Genomic DNA, 19,462 nt, shown 5'->3' on the forward strand with positions numbered 1-19,462 from the left:
GAGAGAGAGAGAAAGGAGGGGTAGTCAGAGAGAGAGAGAAAGGAGGGGTAGTCAGAGAGAGAGAGAAAGGAGGGGTATGTACACAGACTCAGTGAGCATAGCCGTACTATTGAGAAAGGCTGCAGTAGGCAGACCTGGCTCTCAGGAGAAGACGGGCTATGTGCTCACTGCCCACAAAATGAGGTGGAAACTGAGCTGCACTTCCTAACCACCTGCCAAATGTATAACCATATTAGAGAGACATATTTCCGTCAGATTACACAGACCCACAAAGAATTCGAAAACAAATACAATTCTGATAAACTCCCATATCTACTGGGTGAAATACCACAGTGTGCCATCACAGCAGCAAGATTTGTGACCTGTTGCCACAAGAAAAGGGCAACCAGTGAAGAACACACACTGTCATGGCATTGGCCTGAGGGGGGAGGTTTATGACCCCCATAAAATACCTTTCTCAGTTTTCCTCTCTCTACCGATGTGACTATTGAAAATCCATTTGTTAACACAGAGAGTCTGGTAAACATCAAAAGGTGGGAAACGGAACCATATTTCGGTAATCCTACCAGTTTAAAATATGCGTTGGGACTTAATGATTATGACGTCAGTTCAGTTGGTGCCTGAGACATGATTACTGATGATAGGACGACATAAACTGTATCTTGGAAAGTCTACACATTCTAGTTATCATATTCACATGGAATTGTTGTATAATTCAAATGTTTAAATATGAAACTATTTGTGAAAAGATTAAATGTAATTTTAGCTCCTAAATGAGAGAATTAGTTTAGTGAACTATGCTCAACTCAGTGGCCCCGCCCATGTGAACAGACATTGGTTATAAACTCTGCCAACTCAGTGGCCCCGCCCATGTGAACAGACATTGGTTATAAACTCTGCCAACTCAGTGGCCCCGCCCATGTGAACAGACATTGGTTGTAAACTCTGCCAACTCAGTGGCCCCGCCCATATGAACAGACATTGGTTATAAACTCTGCCAACTCAGTGGCCCCGCCCATGTGAACAGACATTGGTTGTAAACTCTGCCAACTCAGTGGCCCCGCCCATGTGAACAGACAGTGGTTGTAAACTCTGCCAACTCAGTGGCCCCGCCCATGTGAACAGACATTGGTTGTAAACTCTGCCAACTCAGTGGCCCCGCCCATGTGAACAGACAGTGGTTGTAAACTCTGCCAACTCAGTGGCCCCGCCCATGTGAACAGACATTGGTTGTAAACTCTGCCAACTCAGTGGCCCCGCCCATGTGAACAGACAGTGGTTGTAAACTCTGCCAACTCAGTGGCCCCGCCCATGTGAACAGACATTGGTTGTAAACTATGAAACACGGCCCTCTCTCCCAATCCCATATAAGCCTCTTGACGAAAATGTAACGATCTGTTCCAAGGACGTGAGGACTTACCATCCCCACGTTGAAAGGACAAAGACCACCTACAGAACTAAGCCAACCTCAGCAAGAACCTAACGCAATTAGGTATCAAATGACAAAAAGGTGAAGGTGATGACCTACACGCCGGAAGGATACATTTCGACGATACCAGACAGAATATAGCATGAGCTTAAAAGTATGGCATCTTGGTATGAACTTTGAACTCTTATTCACTCCATAAGTGATACCTCCTAGCCGTTGAGTTGGCAGCAGTCGCCGTCAACGTGGGCTAGGAAAGGACGGACGACGTATCCAGTCTAACACGCACAACGATACTACAACATATCCAGTTTACCACCAGAGACATTCTTCCCATCTACCGAAGCGCAGAGTAAATATTTATTGCATTTTCCTTTTTCAAATGGGCGGTAATTTAGAATGCATAAGATACTGTATTTACGATAGCATAGCTGAATGAATGCATAAGATACTGTATTTACGATAGCATAGCTGAATGAATGCATAAGATAGCAATAGCTGAATGAATGCATAAGACACTGTATTTACGATAGAATAGCTGAATAGCTGAATGAATGCATAGCTGAATAAGATACTGTATTTACGATAGCATAGCTGAATGAAATAAGATACATAAGATAGCTGAATGAATGCATTTACTGTATTTACGATAGAATAGCTGAATGAATGCATAAGATACTGTATTTACGATAGCATAGCTGAATGAATGCATAAGATACTGTATTTACGATAGCATAGCTGAATGAATGCATAAGATACTGTATTTACGATAGCACGGCTGAATGAATGCATAAGATACTGTATTTACGATAGCACAGCTGCCTACGGCCCGATAGAGACACAAAACCTTTTTTCTCCTCAGTCTTCCCGCTCTTTTAATCAAACCCCACCCCCTTTCTTTGTGTAACCAGCTGTCATATCTGTTCTGTCCTCTAGGGGTGTTTTCCTTTATGACATCATTTGTAATCAATGTATGATCCATCCTGTGTATATGAAATTCTGTGTGATTATTTAGGTATGTAGTAAATAAACAATTTAACCAAATTTTGTATTGCTGATTCAACTTGTTAGCCTGGGTTCGTGTGAAGATAACCAAGAATTTACAACGTTCAGATGAGACTAAATAAGGTGACGATTAAATATTGACTGCTATCGAGGTAAAAGATAACCAGATGTTTAAGAGTTTATTCGGAAGATAACAGCTCTGTAAACATTCCTTCGTGGTGCCCCGACTACCTAGTTAATTACATTTACATGATTAGCTTAATCAGGTAATATTAATTACGGATCAATTATTTTATAGAATAGCATGTCATATCACTTAATCCGGCATAGACAAAAACACGACAACACCATTGTAAATACAACCTAAATTTACTTGTTTTCCATTTTGTACTTAAACTATTTGTACATCGTTACAACACTGTATATAGACATAATATGACATTTGAAATGACTATATTCCTTTGGAAGTTCTGTGAGTGTAATGTTTACTGTTCATTTTATATTGATTATTTAACTTTTGTATATTATTTACCTCACTTGCTTTGACAATGTAAACATGACAATAAAGCCCCTTGAATTGAAATTGAATTTAGAGAGAGAAAGATCGAGCGAGAGAGAAAGAGAGAGAGACAGAGAAAGAAGGAAAGAAAGAGAGAGGGTAGGTGGAGGCGTAGTCAGAGGGAGAGAAGGATAGAGATAGAGAGAAACTGAATAATATTAAGAAATTATATAGATGGAGGAAAGTAGTGTAGAAACCTACCAAAAAAAAGAGACTCTTACCACTTCTGTGAAAATTGAAAAACACTAAACAAACAACAACACGAAAAATGATCTATCCAAACGGAGATGTGTGGATAAACCACTTCTCCAATCTTTTTGGCTCTATAACAAAGAACAAACAGCAAAAACATATACATGATCAAATACAGATCTTAGAATCAACTATTAAAGACGACCAGAACCCACTGGATCCAACCTGTGGTGTTGATGGTATCCTACCACTGGATTCTCCAATTACATTGGATGAACTACAGGACAAAATACAACCCTCCAAACCAAAAAGGCCTGTGGTGTTGATGGTATCCTCAATGAAATGATAAAAAATACAAACAACAAATTCCAATTGGCTGTACTAAAACACTTTAACATCATCCTCATCTCTGGAATCTTCCACAATCCACAAAAGAGGAGATATATTTGACCCCAATAACTACTGTGGGATATGCGTCAACAGCAACCGTGGGAAAATCCTCTGCATTATCATTAACAGCAGACTCGTACATTTCCTCAGTGAAAACAATGTACTGAGCAAATGTCAAATTAGATTTTTAACAAATTACAACAGACCACGTATTCACCCTGCACACCCTAATTGACAAACAAACAAACCAAAACAAAGGCAAAGTCTTCTCATGCTTTCTTGATTTCAAAAAACCTTTCGACTCAATTTGGCATGAGGGTCTGCTATACAAATTAATGGAAAGTGATGTTGGGGGAAAAATATAAGACAGTATAAAATCCATGTACACAAACAACAAGTGTGCTGTTAAAATGGACAAAACACACATATCTTCCCACAGGGCCGTGAGGTGAGACAGGGATGCAGCTTAAGCCCCACCCTCTTCTACATAAATATCAACGAATTACATACCTCGGCCTAAACATCAGCGCCACAGGTCACTTCCACAAAGCTGTGAACGATCTGAGAGACAAGGCAAGAAGGGCATTCTATGCCATCAAAAGGAACATACAATTCAACATACCAATTAGGATCTGGCTAAAAATACTTGAATCAGTCATAGAACCCATTGCCCTTTATGGTTGTGAGGTCTGGGGTCCGCTCACCAACCAAGACTTCACAAAATGGGACAAACATCAAATTGAGACTCTGCATGCAGAATTCTGCAAAAATATCCTCCGTCTCCAACGTAGAACACCAAATAATGCATGCAGAGCAGAATTAGGCCGATACCCACTAATGATCAAAATCCAGAAAAGAGCCGCTAAATTCTACAACCACCTAAAAGGAAGCGATTCCCAAACCTTCCATAACAAAGCCATCACCTACAGAGAGATGAACCTGGAGAAGAGTCTCCTAAGCAAGCTGGTCCTGGGGCTCTGTTCACAAATACAAACACACCCCACAGAGCCCCAGGACAGCAACACAATTAGACCCAACCAAATCATAAGAAAACAAAAAGATAATTGCTTGACACATTGGAAAGAATTAACAAAAAAACAGAGCAAACTAGAATGCTATCTGGCCCTAAAACGAGAGTACACAGTGGCAGAATACCTGACCACTGTGACTGACCCAAACTTAAGGAAAGCTTTGACTATGTACAGACTCAGTGAGCATAGCCTTGCTATTGAGAAAGGCCGCCGTAGGCAGACATGACTCTCAAGAGAAGACAGGCTATGTGCTCACTGCCCACAAAATGAGGTGGAAACTGAGCTGCACTTCCTAACCTCCTGTCCAACGTATGACCATATTAGAGAGACATATTTCCCTCAGATTACACAGATCCACAATGAATTCGAAAACAAATCCAATTTTGATAAACTCCCATATCTACTGGGTGAAATACCACAGTGTGACATCACAGCAGCAAGATTTGTGACCTGTTGCCACAAGAAAAGGGCAACCAGTGAAGAACAAACACCATTGTAAATACAACCCATATTTATGTTGATTTATTTTCCCCTTTTGTACATTAACCATTTGCACATTATTACAACACTGTATTTGGACATAATATGACATTTGTAATGTCTTTATTCTTTTGGAACTTCTGTATGTGTAATGTTTACTGTTCATTTTATATTGATTAATTCACTTTTGTTTATTATCTATTTCACTTCCTTTAACCTGTTGCTCCTACCCTCTACTTTTTTGAACATTTTGTTAAAAATCGCGCAACATTTCAGCGCCCTGCTACTCATGCCAGGAATATAGTACGTTCATATGGTTAGAATGTGTGGATAGAAAACACTCGGACGTTTATAAAACTGGTTAAATCACGACTGTGGCTATAACATAACGTGCGTTACATCGGAAAGCGCAGGAAAACCTGATCACAGAAAATGGAAATAAATATCCTTGCGCCACTTCCAGCAATTGTTCACAGTGAGCCGAATTAGATAAGACCGAGGTTTCAACTCCCACAGCATCCCCATGTTGTCTAGAGTCTTGTGAATTGAATGATCTTTGATTCTTGGTTGAACCGAATCAGGGGAACCACTTACCTCCAGTCTCCGCCCAGATCATTTGGAAGAGCTCTCTCGTGAAATTTTTTCCAAGACGACAGCTAATGATTTTTACATCGCCTCCTGATGATTTTTATCGCTTATTAACGTTTACTAATACCTAAAGTAGCATTACAAACGTATTTCGAAGTGTTTTGTGAAAGTTTATCGTCTACTTTTTGAATTTTAAAAAATGACGTTACGTTGTGAAAACGCTGTTTTTTTTGTTTATCACACAGTCTACATATAACGATATCTTGGCTTTATATGGCCCGATTTAATCGAAATAAAGACCCAATAGTGTTTATGGGACATCTAGGAGTGCCAACAAAGAAGATGGTGAAAGGTAATGACTGTTTTCTATTTTATTGTGCGGTTTGTGTAACGCCGAAATGCTAATTATTTTGTTTACGTCCCCTGCGTGGCTTTTGTGTTGTAGTGTATTGGTGCATGCTATCAGATAATAGCTTCTCATGCTGTCGCCGAAAAGCATTTTAAAAATCTGACTTGTTGCCTGGATTCACAACGAGTGTAGCTTTAATTCGATACCCTGCATGTGTATTTTAATGAACGTTTGAGTTTTAACTAATACTATTAGCATTTAGCGTAGCACATTTGCATTTCCAGAGCTCTAGTTGGGACGCAAGAGTCTCAGGTAGAAGCAAAAGGGCAACCAGTGAAGAACAAACACCATTGTAAATACAACCCATATTTATGTTGATTTATTTTCCCCTTTTGTACATTAACCATTTGCACATTATTACAACACTGTATTTGGACATAATATGACATTTGTAATGTCTTTATTCTTTTGGAACTTCTGTATGTGTAATGTTTACTGTTCATTTTATATTGATTAATTCACTTTTGTTTATTATCTATTTCACTTCCTTTAACAATGTATGACAGTATGTTTCCCATGACAATAAAGCCCCTTAAATTGAAACGAAATTGAATTGAGAGCGAGAGTAAGGAGGTGTAGTCAAAGAGTACGAGAGGGTGGTATAAAACGAGGGTAGATCCTGGGGACGGTAGAGAGGTGAGTGGTGTGTTGGTGAGGACAGCGAGGTGTGTATCATTACCTGCTAATGGGCTGCCCTGCAGGTGTGTGCTCCACTTCGTAGCCCTGACTCCTCAGCACATCAATCACTGTGTTGTTGCCCAGGAAGTGACCTGAAATATAAACACAGTTCACTGTTTCAGTCTCTGTTTCAATCTCTGTTTCAGTCTCCCTGCGAGACACAGACAGCAGTCTTACCGTGTCACTCAGTGTGCGTCACAGACGGCATGCTATTCCCTTTATAGTGCACTACTTTTAACCAGATCAACCAGATCACCATGGTCACTACATAGGGAATAGAATATGAGTAGTGAAGAGAGAGAGGAGATGAGTAGTGAAGAGAGAGAGGGGGTGAGTAGTGAAGAGAGAGAGGAGATGAGTAGTGAAGAGAGAGAGAGAGAGAGAGGAGATGAGTAGTGAAGAGAGAGAGAGAGAGAGAGAGAGAGAGAGAGAGAGAGAGAGGAGATGAGTAGTGAAGAGAGAGAGAGGAGATGAGTAGTGAAGAGAGAGAGGAGAAGAGAGAGAGAGAGATGAGTAGTGAAGAGAGAGAGGAGATGAGTAGTGAAGAGAGAGATGAGTAGTGAAGAGAGAGAGAGATGAGAGTGAGTAGGAGATGAGTAGTGAAGAGAGAGAGGAGATGAGTAGTGAAGAGAGAGAGGAGATGAGTAGTGAAGAGAGAGAGGAGATGAGTAGTGAAGAGAGAGAGGAGATGAGTAGTGAAGAGAGAGAGGAGATGAGTAGAAGAGAGAGAGAGAGAGAGAGAGAGAGGAGATGAGTAGTGAAGAGAGAGAGAGAGAGAGAGAGAGGAGATGAGTAGTGAGAGAGAGAGATGAGAGAGATGAGTGAGTGAGAGAGAGAGAGGAGATGAGATGAGTAGTGAAGAGAGAGAGGAGAGGAGTGAAGAGAGGAGATGAGTAGTGAAGAGAGAGAGGAGATGAGTAGTGAAGAGAGAGAGAGGAGATGAGTAGTGAAGAGAGAGAGGAGATGAGAGAGAGAGGAGATGAGTAGTGAAGAGAGAGAGGAGAGTGAAGAGAGAGAGAGGAGATGAGTAGTGAAGAGAGAGAGGAGATGAGTAGTGAAGAGAGAGAGGAGATGAGTAGTGAAGAGAGAGAGAGAGAGAGGAGATGAGTAGTGAGAGAGATGAGTGAAGAGAGAAGAGGATGAGAGAGAGAGTGAAGAGAGAGAGGAGATGAGTAGTGAAGAAGAGAGAGATGAGATGAGAGAGAGGAGATGAGAGAGGAGATGAGTGAAGTGAAGAGAGAGAGGAGATGAGTAGTGAAGAGAGAGAGAGGAGATGAGTAGTGAAGAGAGAGAGAGGAGATGAGTAGTGAGTAGTGAAGAGAGAGAGGAGATGAGTAGTGAAGAAGAGAGAGAGAGAGGAGATGAGTAGTGAAGAGAGAGAGAGATGAGAGAAGGAGATGAGTAGTGAAGAAGATGAGTAGTGAAGAGAGAGGAGATGAGTAGTGAAGAGAGAGAGATGAGTAGTGAGAAGTAGAAGAGAGAGGAGATGAGTAGTGAAGAGAGAGAGAGAGGAGATGAGTAGTGAGAGAGAGAGAGAGAGAAGAGAGGAGATGAGATGAGTAGTGAAGAGAGAGAGGAGATGAGTAGTGAAGAGAGAGAGAGGAGATGAGTAGTGATGAAGTGAAGAGAGAGAGGAGATGAGTAGTGAAGAAGAGAGGAGATGAGTAGTGAGAGAGAGAGGAGAGATGAGTAGTGAAGAGAGAGGAGATGAGTAGTGAAGAGAGAGAGGAGATGAGTAGTGAAGAGAGAGAGAGAGATGGAGATGAGAGAGGAGTAGTGAAGAGAGAGAGGAGAGAGGAGAGTAGTGAGTAGAAGAGAGAGAGGAGATGAGTAGTGAGAGAGAGAGAGGAGATGAGTAGTGAAGAGAGATGAGAGTGAAGAGAGAGGAGATGAGTGAAGAGAGAGAGAGTGAGAGTGAAGAGAGGAGATGAGTAGTGAAGAGAGAGGAGATGAGAGTGAAGAGAGATGAGTAGTGAGAGAGAGAGGAGATGAGTAGTGAAGAGAGAGAGAGGAGATGAGTAGTGAGAGAGAGAGAGATGAGAGTGAAGAGAGAAGAGAGGAGATGAGAGTAGTGAAGAGAGAGAGAGGAGATGAGTAGTGAAGAGAGAGAGAGGAGATGAGTAGTGAAGAGAGAGAGGAGATGAGTAGTGAAAGAGAGAGGAGATGAGTAGTGAAGAGAGAGAGGAGATGAGTGAAGAGAAGAGAGAAGAGATGAGAGTGAAGAGAGAGGAGATGAGTAGAGATGAGTAGTGAAGAGAGAGAGAGAGTGAAGAGGAGATGAGTAGTGAGTAGTGAAGAGAGAGAGAGGAGATGAGAGTGAAGAAGAGAGGAGATGAGTAGTGAAGAGAGAGAGAGAGAGAGAGGAGATGAGTAGTGAAGAGAGAGAGGAGATGAGTAGTGAAGAGAGAGAGAGGAGATGAGTAGTGAAGAGAGAGAGGAGATGAGTAGTGAAGAGAGAGAGGAGATGAGTAGTGAAGAGAGAGAGAGAGATGAGTAGTGAAGAGAGAGAGGAGATGAGTAGTGAAGAGAGAGAGGAGATGAGTAGTGAAGAGAGAGAGGAGATGAGTAGTGAAGAGAGAGAGGAGATGAGTAGTGAGAGAGAGAGAGAGGAGATGAGTAGTGAAGAGAGAGGAGATGAGTAGAGAGAGAGAGAGAGGAGATGAGAGAGAGAGAGGAGATGAGTAGTGAAGAGAGAGGAGAGAGGAGATGAGTAGGAGATGAGTAGTGAAGAGAGAGGAGATGAGTAGTGAAGAGAGAGAGAGGAGATGTAGTGAAGAAGAGAGAGAGAGAGATGAGTAGTGAAGAGAGAGAGGAGATGAGAGTGAGATGAGAGAAGAGAGAGGAGATGAGTAGTGAAGAGAGAGGAGATGAGTAGTGAAGAGAGAGAGAGGAGATGAGTAGTGAAGAGAGAGAGAGGAGATGAGTAGTGAAGAGAGAGAGGAGATGAGTGAAGAGAGAGAGGAGATGAGTAGAGAGGAGATGAGTAGTAGTGAAGAGAGAGAGAGAGATGAGAGAGAGAGGAGATGAGTAGTGAAGAGAGAGAGAGGAGATGAGTAGTGAAGAGAGAGAGGAGATGAGAGTGAAGAGAGAGAGAGGAGATGAGTAGTGAAGAGAGAGAGGAGATGAAGTGAAGAGAGAGAGAGGAGTAGTGAAGAGAGAGAGAGAGATGAGTAGTGAGAGAGAGAGAGGAGATGAGCAGTGAAAGAGAGAGAGAGGAGAGAGTGAAGAGAGAGAGGAGATGAGTAGTGAAGAAGAGAGAGGAGATGAGAGTGAAGAGAGAGAGGAGATGAGATGAGGAGTGAAGAGGAGAGAGAGAAGAGAGAGGAGATGAGTAGTGAGAGAGAGAGGAGATGAGAGAAGAGAGAGAGGAGATGAGTAGTGAAGAGAGAGAGAGGAGATGAGTAGTGAAGAGAGAGAGGAGATGAGTAGTGAAGAGAGAGAGAGGAGATGAGTAGTGAAGAGAGAGAGGAGATGAGTAGTGAGAGAGAGAGAGGAGATGAGTAGTGAGAGGAGATGAGTAGAGGAGAGAGAGTGAAGGAGAGGAGATGAGTAGTGAAGAGAGAGAGAGTGAAGAGAGAGAGTAGATGAGTGAAGAAGAGAGAGAGGAGATGAGTAGTGAGAGAGAGATGAGAGAGGAGATGAGTAGAGAAGAGAGTAGAGAGAGGAGATGAGTAGTGAAGAGAGAGAGAGGAGAAGTGAAGAGAGAGAGAGGAGATGAGTAGTGAAGAGAGAGAGAGGAGAGTAGTGAGAGAGAGAGAGGAGATGAGTAGTGAGAGAGAGAGGAGATGAGTAGTGAAGAGAGAGAGAGGAGATGAGTAGTGAAGAGAGAGAGGAGATGAGTAGTGAAGAGAGAGGAGAGAGAGTGAAGAGAGAGAGATGAGATGAGTAGTGAAGAGAGAGAGAGAGGAGATGAGTAGTGAGAGAGAGAGAGGAGATGAGTAGTGAGATGAGAGAGAGAGAGGAGATGAGTAGTGAAGAGAGAGAGGAGATGAGATGAGTAGTGAAGAGAGAGAGGAGATGAGTAGTGAAGAGAGAGAGAGAGAGAGAGAGAGAGATGAGTAGTGAAGAGAGAGAGAGGAGATGAGTAGTGAAGAGAGAGAGAGATGAGTAGTGAAGAGAGAGAGATGAGGAGATGAGAGATGAGTGTGAAGAGAGAGAGGAGATGAGTAGTGAAAGAGAAGAGAGAGAGAGAGATGAGTAGTGAAGAAGAGAGGAGATGAAGAGAGAGAGAGAGAAAGGAGAGTGAAGAGAGAGAGAGGAGATGAAAGAGAGAGAGGAGATGAGTAGTAGAGAGAGGAGAGAGAGAGAGGAGATGAGTGAAGAGAGAGAGAGGAGAGTAGAGAGAGAGAGAGGAGATGAGTAGTGAAGAGAGAGAGGAGATGAGTAGTGAAGAGAGAGAGAGGAGATGAGTAGTGAAGAGAGAGAGAGGAGATGAGTAGTGAAGAGAGAGAGGAGATGAGTAGTGAAGAGAGAGAGAGAGATGAGTAGTGAAGAGAGAGAGAGATGAGAGTGAAGAGAGAGAGGAGAGTGAAGAGAGAGAGGAGATGAGTAGTGAAGAGAGAGAGGAGATGAGTAGTGAAGAGAGAGAGAGGAGATGAGTAGTGAAGAGAGAGAGGAGATGAGTAGTGAAGAGAGAGAGAGAGGAGATGAGTAGTGAAGAGAGAGAGAGGAGATGAGTAGTGAAGAGAGAGAGGAGATGAGTAGTGAAGAGAGAGAGAGAGGAGATGAGTAGTGAAGAGAGAGAGAGGAGATGAGTAGTGAAGAAGAGAGAGAGGAGATGAGTAGTGAAGAGAGAGAGAGAGGAGATGAGTAGTGAAGAGAGAGAGGAGATGAGTAGTGAAGAGAGAGAGAGGAGATGAGTAGTGAGAGGAGATGAGAGTGAAGAGAGAGGAGATGAGTAGTGAAGAGGAGATGAGTAGTGAGAGAGGAGATGAGTAGTGAAGAGAGGAGATGAGTAGTGAAGAGAGAGGAGATGAGTAGAGAGAGAGAGAGGAGATGAGTAGTGAAGAGAGAGAGGAGATGAGAGAGAGAGAGAGGAGATGAGTAGTGAAGAGAGAGAGAGGAGATGAGTAGTGAAGAGGAGATGAGAGAAGAGGAGAGAGATGAGTAGTGAGAGAGAGAGGAGATGGAGAGGAGATGAGTAGTGAAGAGAGAGAGGAGATGAGAGAAGAGAGAGATGAGTAGTGAAGAGAGAGAGGAGATGAGTAGTGAAGAGAGAGAGAGAGGAGATGAGTAGTGAGAGAGAGAGAGAGAGAGGAGATGAGTAGTGAATAGAGAGAGAGAGGATATGAGTAGTGAAGAGAGAGAGAGGAGATGAGTGAAGAGAGAGAGAGTGAAAGAGAGAGAGGAGATGATGAGTAGTGAAGAGAGAGAGAGAGAGATGAGAGTGAAGAGGAGAGTAGTGAGATGAGTAGTGAGAGAGAGGAGATGAGTAGTGAAGAGAGAGAGAGAGGAGATGAGTAGTGAATAGAGAGAGAGAGGAGATGAGTAGTGAAGAGAGAGAGGAGATGAGTAGTGAAGAGAGAGAGGAGATGAGTAGTGAAGAGAGAGAGAGAGGAGATGAGTAGTGAGAGAGAGAGAGGAGATGAGTAGTGAATAGAGAGAGAGAGGAGATGAGTAGTGAAGAGAGAGAGAGGAGATGAGTAGTGAAGAGAGAGAGAGGAGATGAGTAGTGTACTGTACAGACTCAGTGAGCATAGCCTTGCTATTGAGAAAGGCCGTCGTAGGCAGACATGGCTCTCAAGCTATGTTCTCACTGCCCACAAAATGAGGTGGAAACTGAGCTGCACTTCCTAACTGTATGACCATATTAGAGAGACATGTTTCCCTCAGATTACACAGATCCACAAAGATTTTGAAAACAAATCCAATTTTGATAAACTCCCATATCTACTGGGTGAAATTCCACAGTGTGCCATCACAGCAGCAAGATGTGTGACCTGTTGCAGAGAGAGAGAGAGGGATAGAGAGAGAGAGAGAGAGAGATACAGAGAGAGAGAGAGAGAGAGAGAGAGAGAGAGGAGAATCCGAAGTCAAATGTCTGCTGTTTGCTGATGATCTGGTGCTTCTGTCACCAACCAAGGAGGGCCTACAGCACCACCTAGATCGTCTGCACAGATTCTGTCAGATCTGGGCCCTGACAGTAAATCTCAGTAAGACCAAAATAATGGTGTTCCAAAAAAGGTCCAGTCACCAGGACCACAAATACAAATTCCATCTAGACACTGTTGCCCTAGAGCACACCAAAAACTATACATACCTTGGCATCAACATCAGCGCCACAGGTAACTTTCACAAAGCTGTGAACGATCTGAGAGACAAGGCAAGAAGGGCATTCTATGCCATCAAAAGGAACATACATTTCAACATACCAATTAGGATTTGGCTAAAAATACTTGAATCAGTCATAGAACCCATTGTCCTTTATGGTTGCTTTAGTTTTGCTAGACTACTGGTAATTAAGGTCTGGGGTCCGCTCACCAACCAAGACTTCACAAAATGGGACAAACACCAAATTGAGACTCTGCAAGCAGAATTCTGCAAAAATATCCTTTGTGTACAACGTAGAACACCAAATAATGCACACAGAGCAGAACTAGGCCGACACCCACTAATGATCAAATTCCAGAAAATAGACACAAAAAGGAAGCGATTCCCAAACCTTCCATAACAAAGCCATCACCTACAGAGAGATGAACCTGGAGAAGAGTCCCCTAAGAAAGCTGGTCCTGGGGCTCTGTTCACAAACACACCCTACAACCCATATTTATGCTTATTTAATGAGCCCTGGGCAGGGTTAGGGTTAGATCTCAGGTACAGGTGAGCCTTGGGGAGGGTTAGATCTCAGCTACAGGTGAGCCCTGGGCCGGGTTAGTGTTAGATCTCAGCTACAGGTGAGCCCTGGGCAGGGTTTGGGTTAGATGTCAGGTACAGGTGAGCCCTGGGCCGGGTTAGATCTCAGCTACAGGTGAGCCCTGGGCCGGGTTAGTGTTAGATCTCAGCTACAGGTGAGCCCTGGGGTGGGTTAGGGTTAGATCTCAGCTACAGGTGAGCCCTGGGCCGGGTTAGTGTTAGATCTCAGCTACAGGTGAGCCCTGGGGTGGGTTAGGGTTAGATCTCAGCTATAGGTGAGCCCTGGGCAGGGTTAGGGTTAGATCTCAGCTACAGGTGAGCCCTGGGCAGGGTTGGGGTTAGATGTCAGGTACAGGTGAGCCCTGGGCAGGGTTAGGGTTAGATCTCAGCTACAGGTGAGCCCTGGGCCGGGTTGGGGTTAGATGTCAGGTACAGGTGAGCCCTGGGCAGGGTTAGGGTTAGATCTCAGCTACAGGTGAGCCCTGGGCAGGGTTAGGGTTAGATCTCAGCTACAGGTGAGCCCTGGGCAGGGTTGGGGTTAGATCTCAGCTACAGGTGAGCCCTGGGCAGGGTTAGGGTTAGATCTCAGCTACAGGTGAGCCCTGGGCAGGGTTAGGGTTCGATCTCAGCTACAGGTGAGCCCTGGGCAGGGTTAGATCTCAGGTACAGGCAACTAGCGTGATGAGTAATGAAGCTAATGTCTCAGGTTGGCTGTTCATCATGTTAAAAGGAAGGAAGCCACAGGACAGGAAAACTGGAAGGTACTAACTATTGCTGTAGGTTGGCCTGTGGGTTACCCTGACCTCAGACTGACTAGCCTGTGGGTTACACTGATCCCAGACTGACTAGCCTGTGGGTTACACTGATCCCAGACTGACTAGCCTGTGGGTTACACTGATCCCAGACTGACTAGCCTGTGGGTTACACTGATCCCAGACTGACTAGCCTGTGGGTTACACTGACCTCAGACTGACTAGCCTGTGGGTTAAACTGATCTCAGACTGACTAGCCTGTGGGTTACACTGATCCCAGACTGACTAGCCTGTGGGTTACACTGATCCCAGACTGACTAGCCTGTGGGTTACCCTGACCTGACTGACTAGCCTGTGGGTTACACTGATCCCAGACTGACTAGCCTGTGGGTTACACTGACCTCAGACGGACTAGCCTGTGGGTTACCCTGACCTCAGACTGACTAGCCTGTGGGTTACACTGATCCCAGACGGACTAGCCTGTGGGTTACCCTGACCTCAGACTGACTAGCCTGTGGGTTACCCTGACCTCAGACTGACTAGCCTGTGGGTTACCCTGACCTCAGACTGACTAGCCTGTGGGTTACCCTGACCTCAGACTGACTAGCCTGTGGGTTACCCTGACCTCAGACTGACTAGCCTGTGGGTTACCCTGACCTCAGACTGACTAGCCTGTGGGTTACCCTGACCAGACTGACTGGCCTGTGGGTTACCCTGATCTCAGACGGACTAGCCTGTGGGTTACACTGACCTCAGACTGACTAGCCTGTGGGTTAAACTGATTCCAGACTGACTAGCCTGTGGGTTACACTGACCTCAGACTGACTAGCCTGTGGGTTACCCTGACCTCAGACTGACTAGCCTGTGGGTTACCCTGACCTGACTGACTAGCCTGTGGGTTACCCTGACCTCAGACTGACTAGCCTGTGGGTTACCCTGACCTCAGACTGACTAGCCTGTGGGTTACACTGACCTCAGACGGACTAGCCTGTGGGTTACCCTGACCTCAGACTGACTAGCCTGTGGGTTAAACTGATTCTAGACTGACTAGTCTGTGGGTTACACTGACCTCAGACTGACTAGCCTGTGGGTTAAACTGATCCCAGACTGACTAGCCTGTGGGTTAAACTGATTCCAGACTGACTAGCCTGTGGGTTACACTGACCTCAGACTGACTAGCCTGTGGGTTACCCTGACCTCAGACTGACTAGCCTGTGGGTTACCCTGACCTGACTGACTAGCCTGTGGGTTACCCTGACCTCAGACTGACTAGCCTGTGGGTTACCCTGACCTCAGACTGACTAGCCTGTGGGTTACCCTGACCTCAGACTGACTAGCCTGTGGGTTACCCTGACCTCAGACGGACTAGCCTGTGGGTTACACTGACCTCAGACGGACTAGCCTGTGGGTTACCCTGACCTCAGACTGACTAGCCTGTGGGTTACCCTGACCTCAGACTGACTAGCCTGTGGGTTACCCTGACCTGACTGACTAGCCTGTGGGTTACCCTGACCTCAGACTGACTAGCCTGTGGGTTACCCTGACCTCAGACTGACTAGCCTGTGGGTTAAACTGATCCCAGACTGACTAGCCTGTGGGTTAAACTGATTCCAGACTGACTAGCCTGTGGGTTACACTGACCTCAGACTGACTAGCCTGTGGGTTACCCTGACCTCAGACTGACTAGCCTGTGGGTTACCCTGACCTGACTGACTAGCCTGTGGGTTACCCTGACCTCAGACTGACTAGCCTGTGGGTTACCCTGACCTCAGACTGACTAGCCTGTGGGTTACCCTGACCTCAGACTGACTAGCCTGTGGGTTACCCTGAGCCTGTGGGTTACAGACTGACTAGCCTGTGGGTTACCCTGACCTCAGACTGACTAGCCTGTGGGTTACCCTGACCTCAGACTGACTAGCCTGTGGGTTACACTGACCTCAGACTGACTAGCCTGTGGGTTACACTGACCTCAGATTGACTAGCCTGTGGGTTACCCTGACCTCAGACTGACTAGCCTGTGGGTTACCCTGACCTCAGACTGACTAGCCTGTGGGTTACACTGACCTCAGACTGACTAGCCTGTGGGTTACCCTGACCTCAGACTGACTAGCCTGTGGCTTAAACTGATCTCAGACTGACTAGCCTGTGGGTTAAACTGATTCCAGACTGACTAGCCTGTGGGTTAAACTGATCCCAGACTGACTAGCCTGTGGGTTACCCTGACCTCAGACTGACTAGCCTGTGGGTTACCCTGACCTCAGACTGACTAGCCTGTGGGTTACCCTGACCTCAGACTGACTAGCCTGTGGGTTACCCTGACTTCAGACGGACTAGCCTGTGGGTTACCCTGATCTCAGACTGATTAGCCTGTGGGTTACCCTGACCTCAGACTGACTAGCCTGTGGGTTACCCTGACCTCAGACTGACTAGCCTGTGGGTTACCCTGACCTCAGACTGATTAGCCTGTGGGTTACACTGACCTCAGACTGACTAGCCTGTGGGTTACACTGACCTCAGACTGACTAGCCTGTGGGTTAAACTGATTCCAGACTGACTAGCCTGTGGGTTAAACTGATTCCAGACTGACTAGCCTGTGGGTTACACTGACCTCAGACGGACTAGCCTGTGGGTTACCCTGACCTCAGACTGACTAGCCTGTGGGTTACACTGATCCCAGACGGACTAGCCTGTGGGTTACCCTGACCTCAGACTGACTAGCCTGTGGGTTACCCTGACCTCAGACTGACTAGCCTGTGGGTTACCCTGACCTCAGACTGACTAGCCTGTGGGTTACCCTGACCTCAGACTGACTAGCCTGTGGGTTACCCTGACCTCAGACTGACTAGCCTGTGGGTTACCCTGACCTCAGACTGACTAGCCTGTGGGTTACCCTGACCAGACTGACTGGCCTGTGGGTTACCCTGATCTCAGACGGACTAGCCTGTGGGTTACACTGACCTCAGACTGACTAGCCTGTGGGTTAAACTGATTCCAGACTGACTAGCCTGTGGGTTACACTGACCTCAGACTGACTAGCCTGTGGGTTACCCTGACCTCAGACTGACTAGCCTGTGGGTTACCCTGACCTGACTGACTAGCCTGTGGGTTACCCTGACCTCAGACTGACTAGCCTGTGGGTTACCCTGACCTCAGACTGACTAGCCTGTGGGTTACACTGACCTCAGACGGACTAGCCTGTGGGTTACCCTGACCTCAGACTGACTAGCCTGTGGGTTAAACTGATTCTAGACTGACTAGTCTGTGGGTTACACTGACCTCAGACGGACTAGCTTGTGGGTTACCCTGACCTCAGACTGACTAGCCTGTGGGTTACCCTGACCTCAGACGGACTAGCCTGTGGGTTACCCTGACCTCAGACTGACTAGCCTGTGGGTTACCCTGACCTCAGACTGACTAGCCTGTGGGTTACCCTGACCTCAGACTGACTAGCCTGTGGGTTAAACTGATTCCAGACTGACTAGCCTGTGGCTTACACTGACCTCAGACTGACTAGCTGTGGGTTACCCTGACCTCAGACTGACTAGCCTGTGGGTTACCCTGACCTGACTGACTAGCCTGTGGGTTACCCTGACCTCAGACTGACTAGCCTGTGGGTTACCCTGACCTCAGACTGACTAGCCTGTGGGTTACCCTGACCTCAGACTGACTAGCCTGTGGGTTACCCTGACCTCAGACGGACTAGCCTGTGGGTTACCCTGACCTCAGACTGACTAGCCTGTGGGTTACCCTGACCTCAGACTGACTAGCCTGTGGGTTACCCTGACCTCAGACTGACTAGCCTGTGGGTTACCCTGACCTCAGACTGACTAGCCTGTGGGTTACCCTGACCAGACTGACTAGCCTGTGGGTTACCCTGACCTCAGACTGACTAGCCTGTGGGTTACCCTGACCTCAGACTGACTAGCCTGTGGGTTACCCTGACCTCAGACTGACTAGCCTGTGGGTTAACTGATCCCAGACTGACTAGCCTGTGGGTTACCCTGATCTCAGACAGACTAGCCTGTGGGTTACCCTGACCTCAGACTGACTAGCCTGACTACTGCCTGTGGGTTACTCCTGATCTCAGACGGACTAGCCTGTGGGTTACCCTGACCTCAGACGGACTAGCCTGTGGGTTACCCTGACCTCAGACTGACTAGCCTGTGGGTTACCCTGACCTCAGACTGACTAGCCTGTGGGTTACCCTGACCTCAGACTGACTAGCCTGTGGGTTAAACTGATTCCAGACTGACTAGCCTGTGGGTTAAACTGATTCCAGACTGACTAGCCTGTGGGTTACACTGACCTCAGACGGACTAGCCTGTGGGTTACCCTGACCTCAGACTGACTAGCCTGTGGGTTACACTGATCCCAGACGGACTAGCCTGTGGGTTACCCTGACCTCAGACTGACTAGCCTGTGGGTTACCCTGACCTCAGACTGACTAGCCTGTGGGTTACCCTGACCTCAGACTGACTAGCCTGTGGGTTACCCTGACCTCAGACTGACTAGCCTGTGGGTTACCCTGACCTCAGACTGACTAGCCTGTGGGTTACCCTGACCTCAGACTGACTAGCCTGTGGGTTACCCTGACCAGACTGACTGGCCTGTGGGTTACCCTGATCTCAGACGGACTAGCCTGTGGGTTACACTGACCTCAGACTGACTAGCCTGTGGGTTACCCTGACCTCAGACTGACTAGCCTGTGGGTTACCCTGACCTGACTGACTAGCCTGTGGGTTACCCTGACCTCAGACTGACTAGCCTGTGGGTTACCCTGACCTCAGACTGACTAGCCTGTGGGTTACACTGACCTCAGACGGACTAGCCTGTGGGTTACCCTGACCTCAGACTGACTAGCCTGTGGGTTAAACTGATTCTAGACTGACTAGTCTGTGGGTTACACTGACCTCAGACGGACTAGCTTGTGGGTTACCCTGACCTCAGACTGACTAGCCTGTGGGTTACCCTGACCTCAGACGGACTAGCCTGTGGGTTACCCTGACCTCAGACTGACTAGCCTGTGGGTTACCCTGACCTCAGACTGACTAGCCTGTGGGTTACCCTGACCTCAGACTGACTAGCCTGTGGGTTAAACTG

At 46.4% G+C, this 19,462-nt stretch overlaps 1 protein-coding gene across 1 annotated transcript in view; it reads right to left on the reverse strand.

The window, feature by feature from the left end:
- The window catches only part of LOC115123093 (metalloprotease TIKI1-like), a 172,260-nt gene that overhangs the window by 24,684 nt on the left and 128,114 nt on the right, over positions 1 to 19,462 (reverse strand). Inside the window, exon 5 of the mRNA XM_065017152.1 lies at positions 6,760 to 6,850. Coding sequence (XP_064873224.1) covers positions 6,760 to 6,850 — 91 coding nt within the window. The remainder of the gene's footprint in view (positions 1 to 6,759; positions 6,851 to 19,462) is intronic.

This window comes from Oncorhynchus nerka, linkage group LG4, assembly GCF_034236695.1.
Source record: "Oncorhynchus nerka isolate Pitt River linkage group LG4, Oner_Uvic_2.0, whole genome shotgun sequence".
Lineage (NCBI taxonomy): Eukaryota > Metazoa > Chordata > Actinopteri > Salmoniformes > Salmonidae > Oncorhynchus > Oncorhynchus nerka.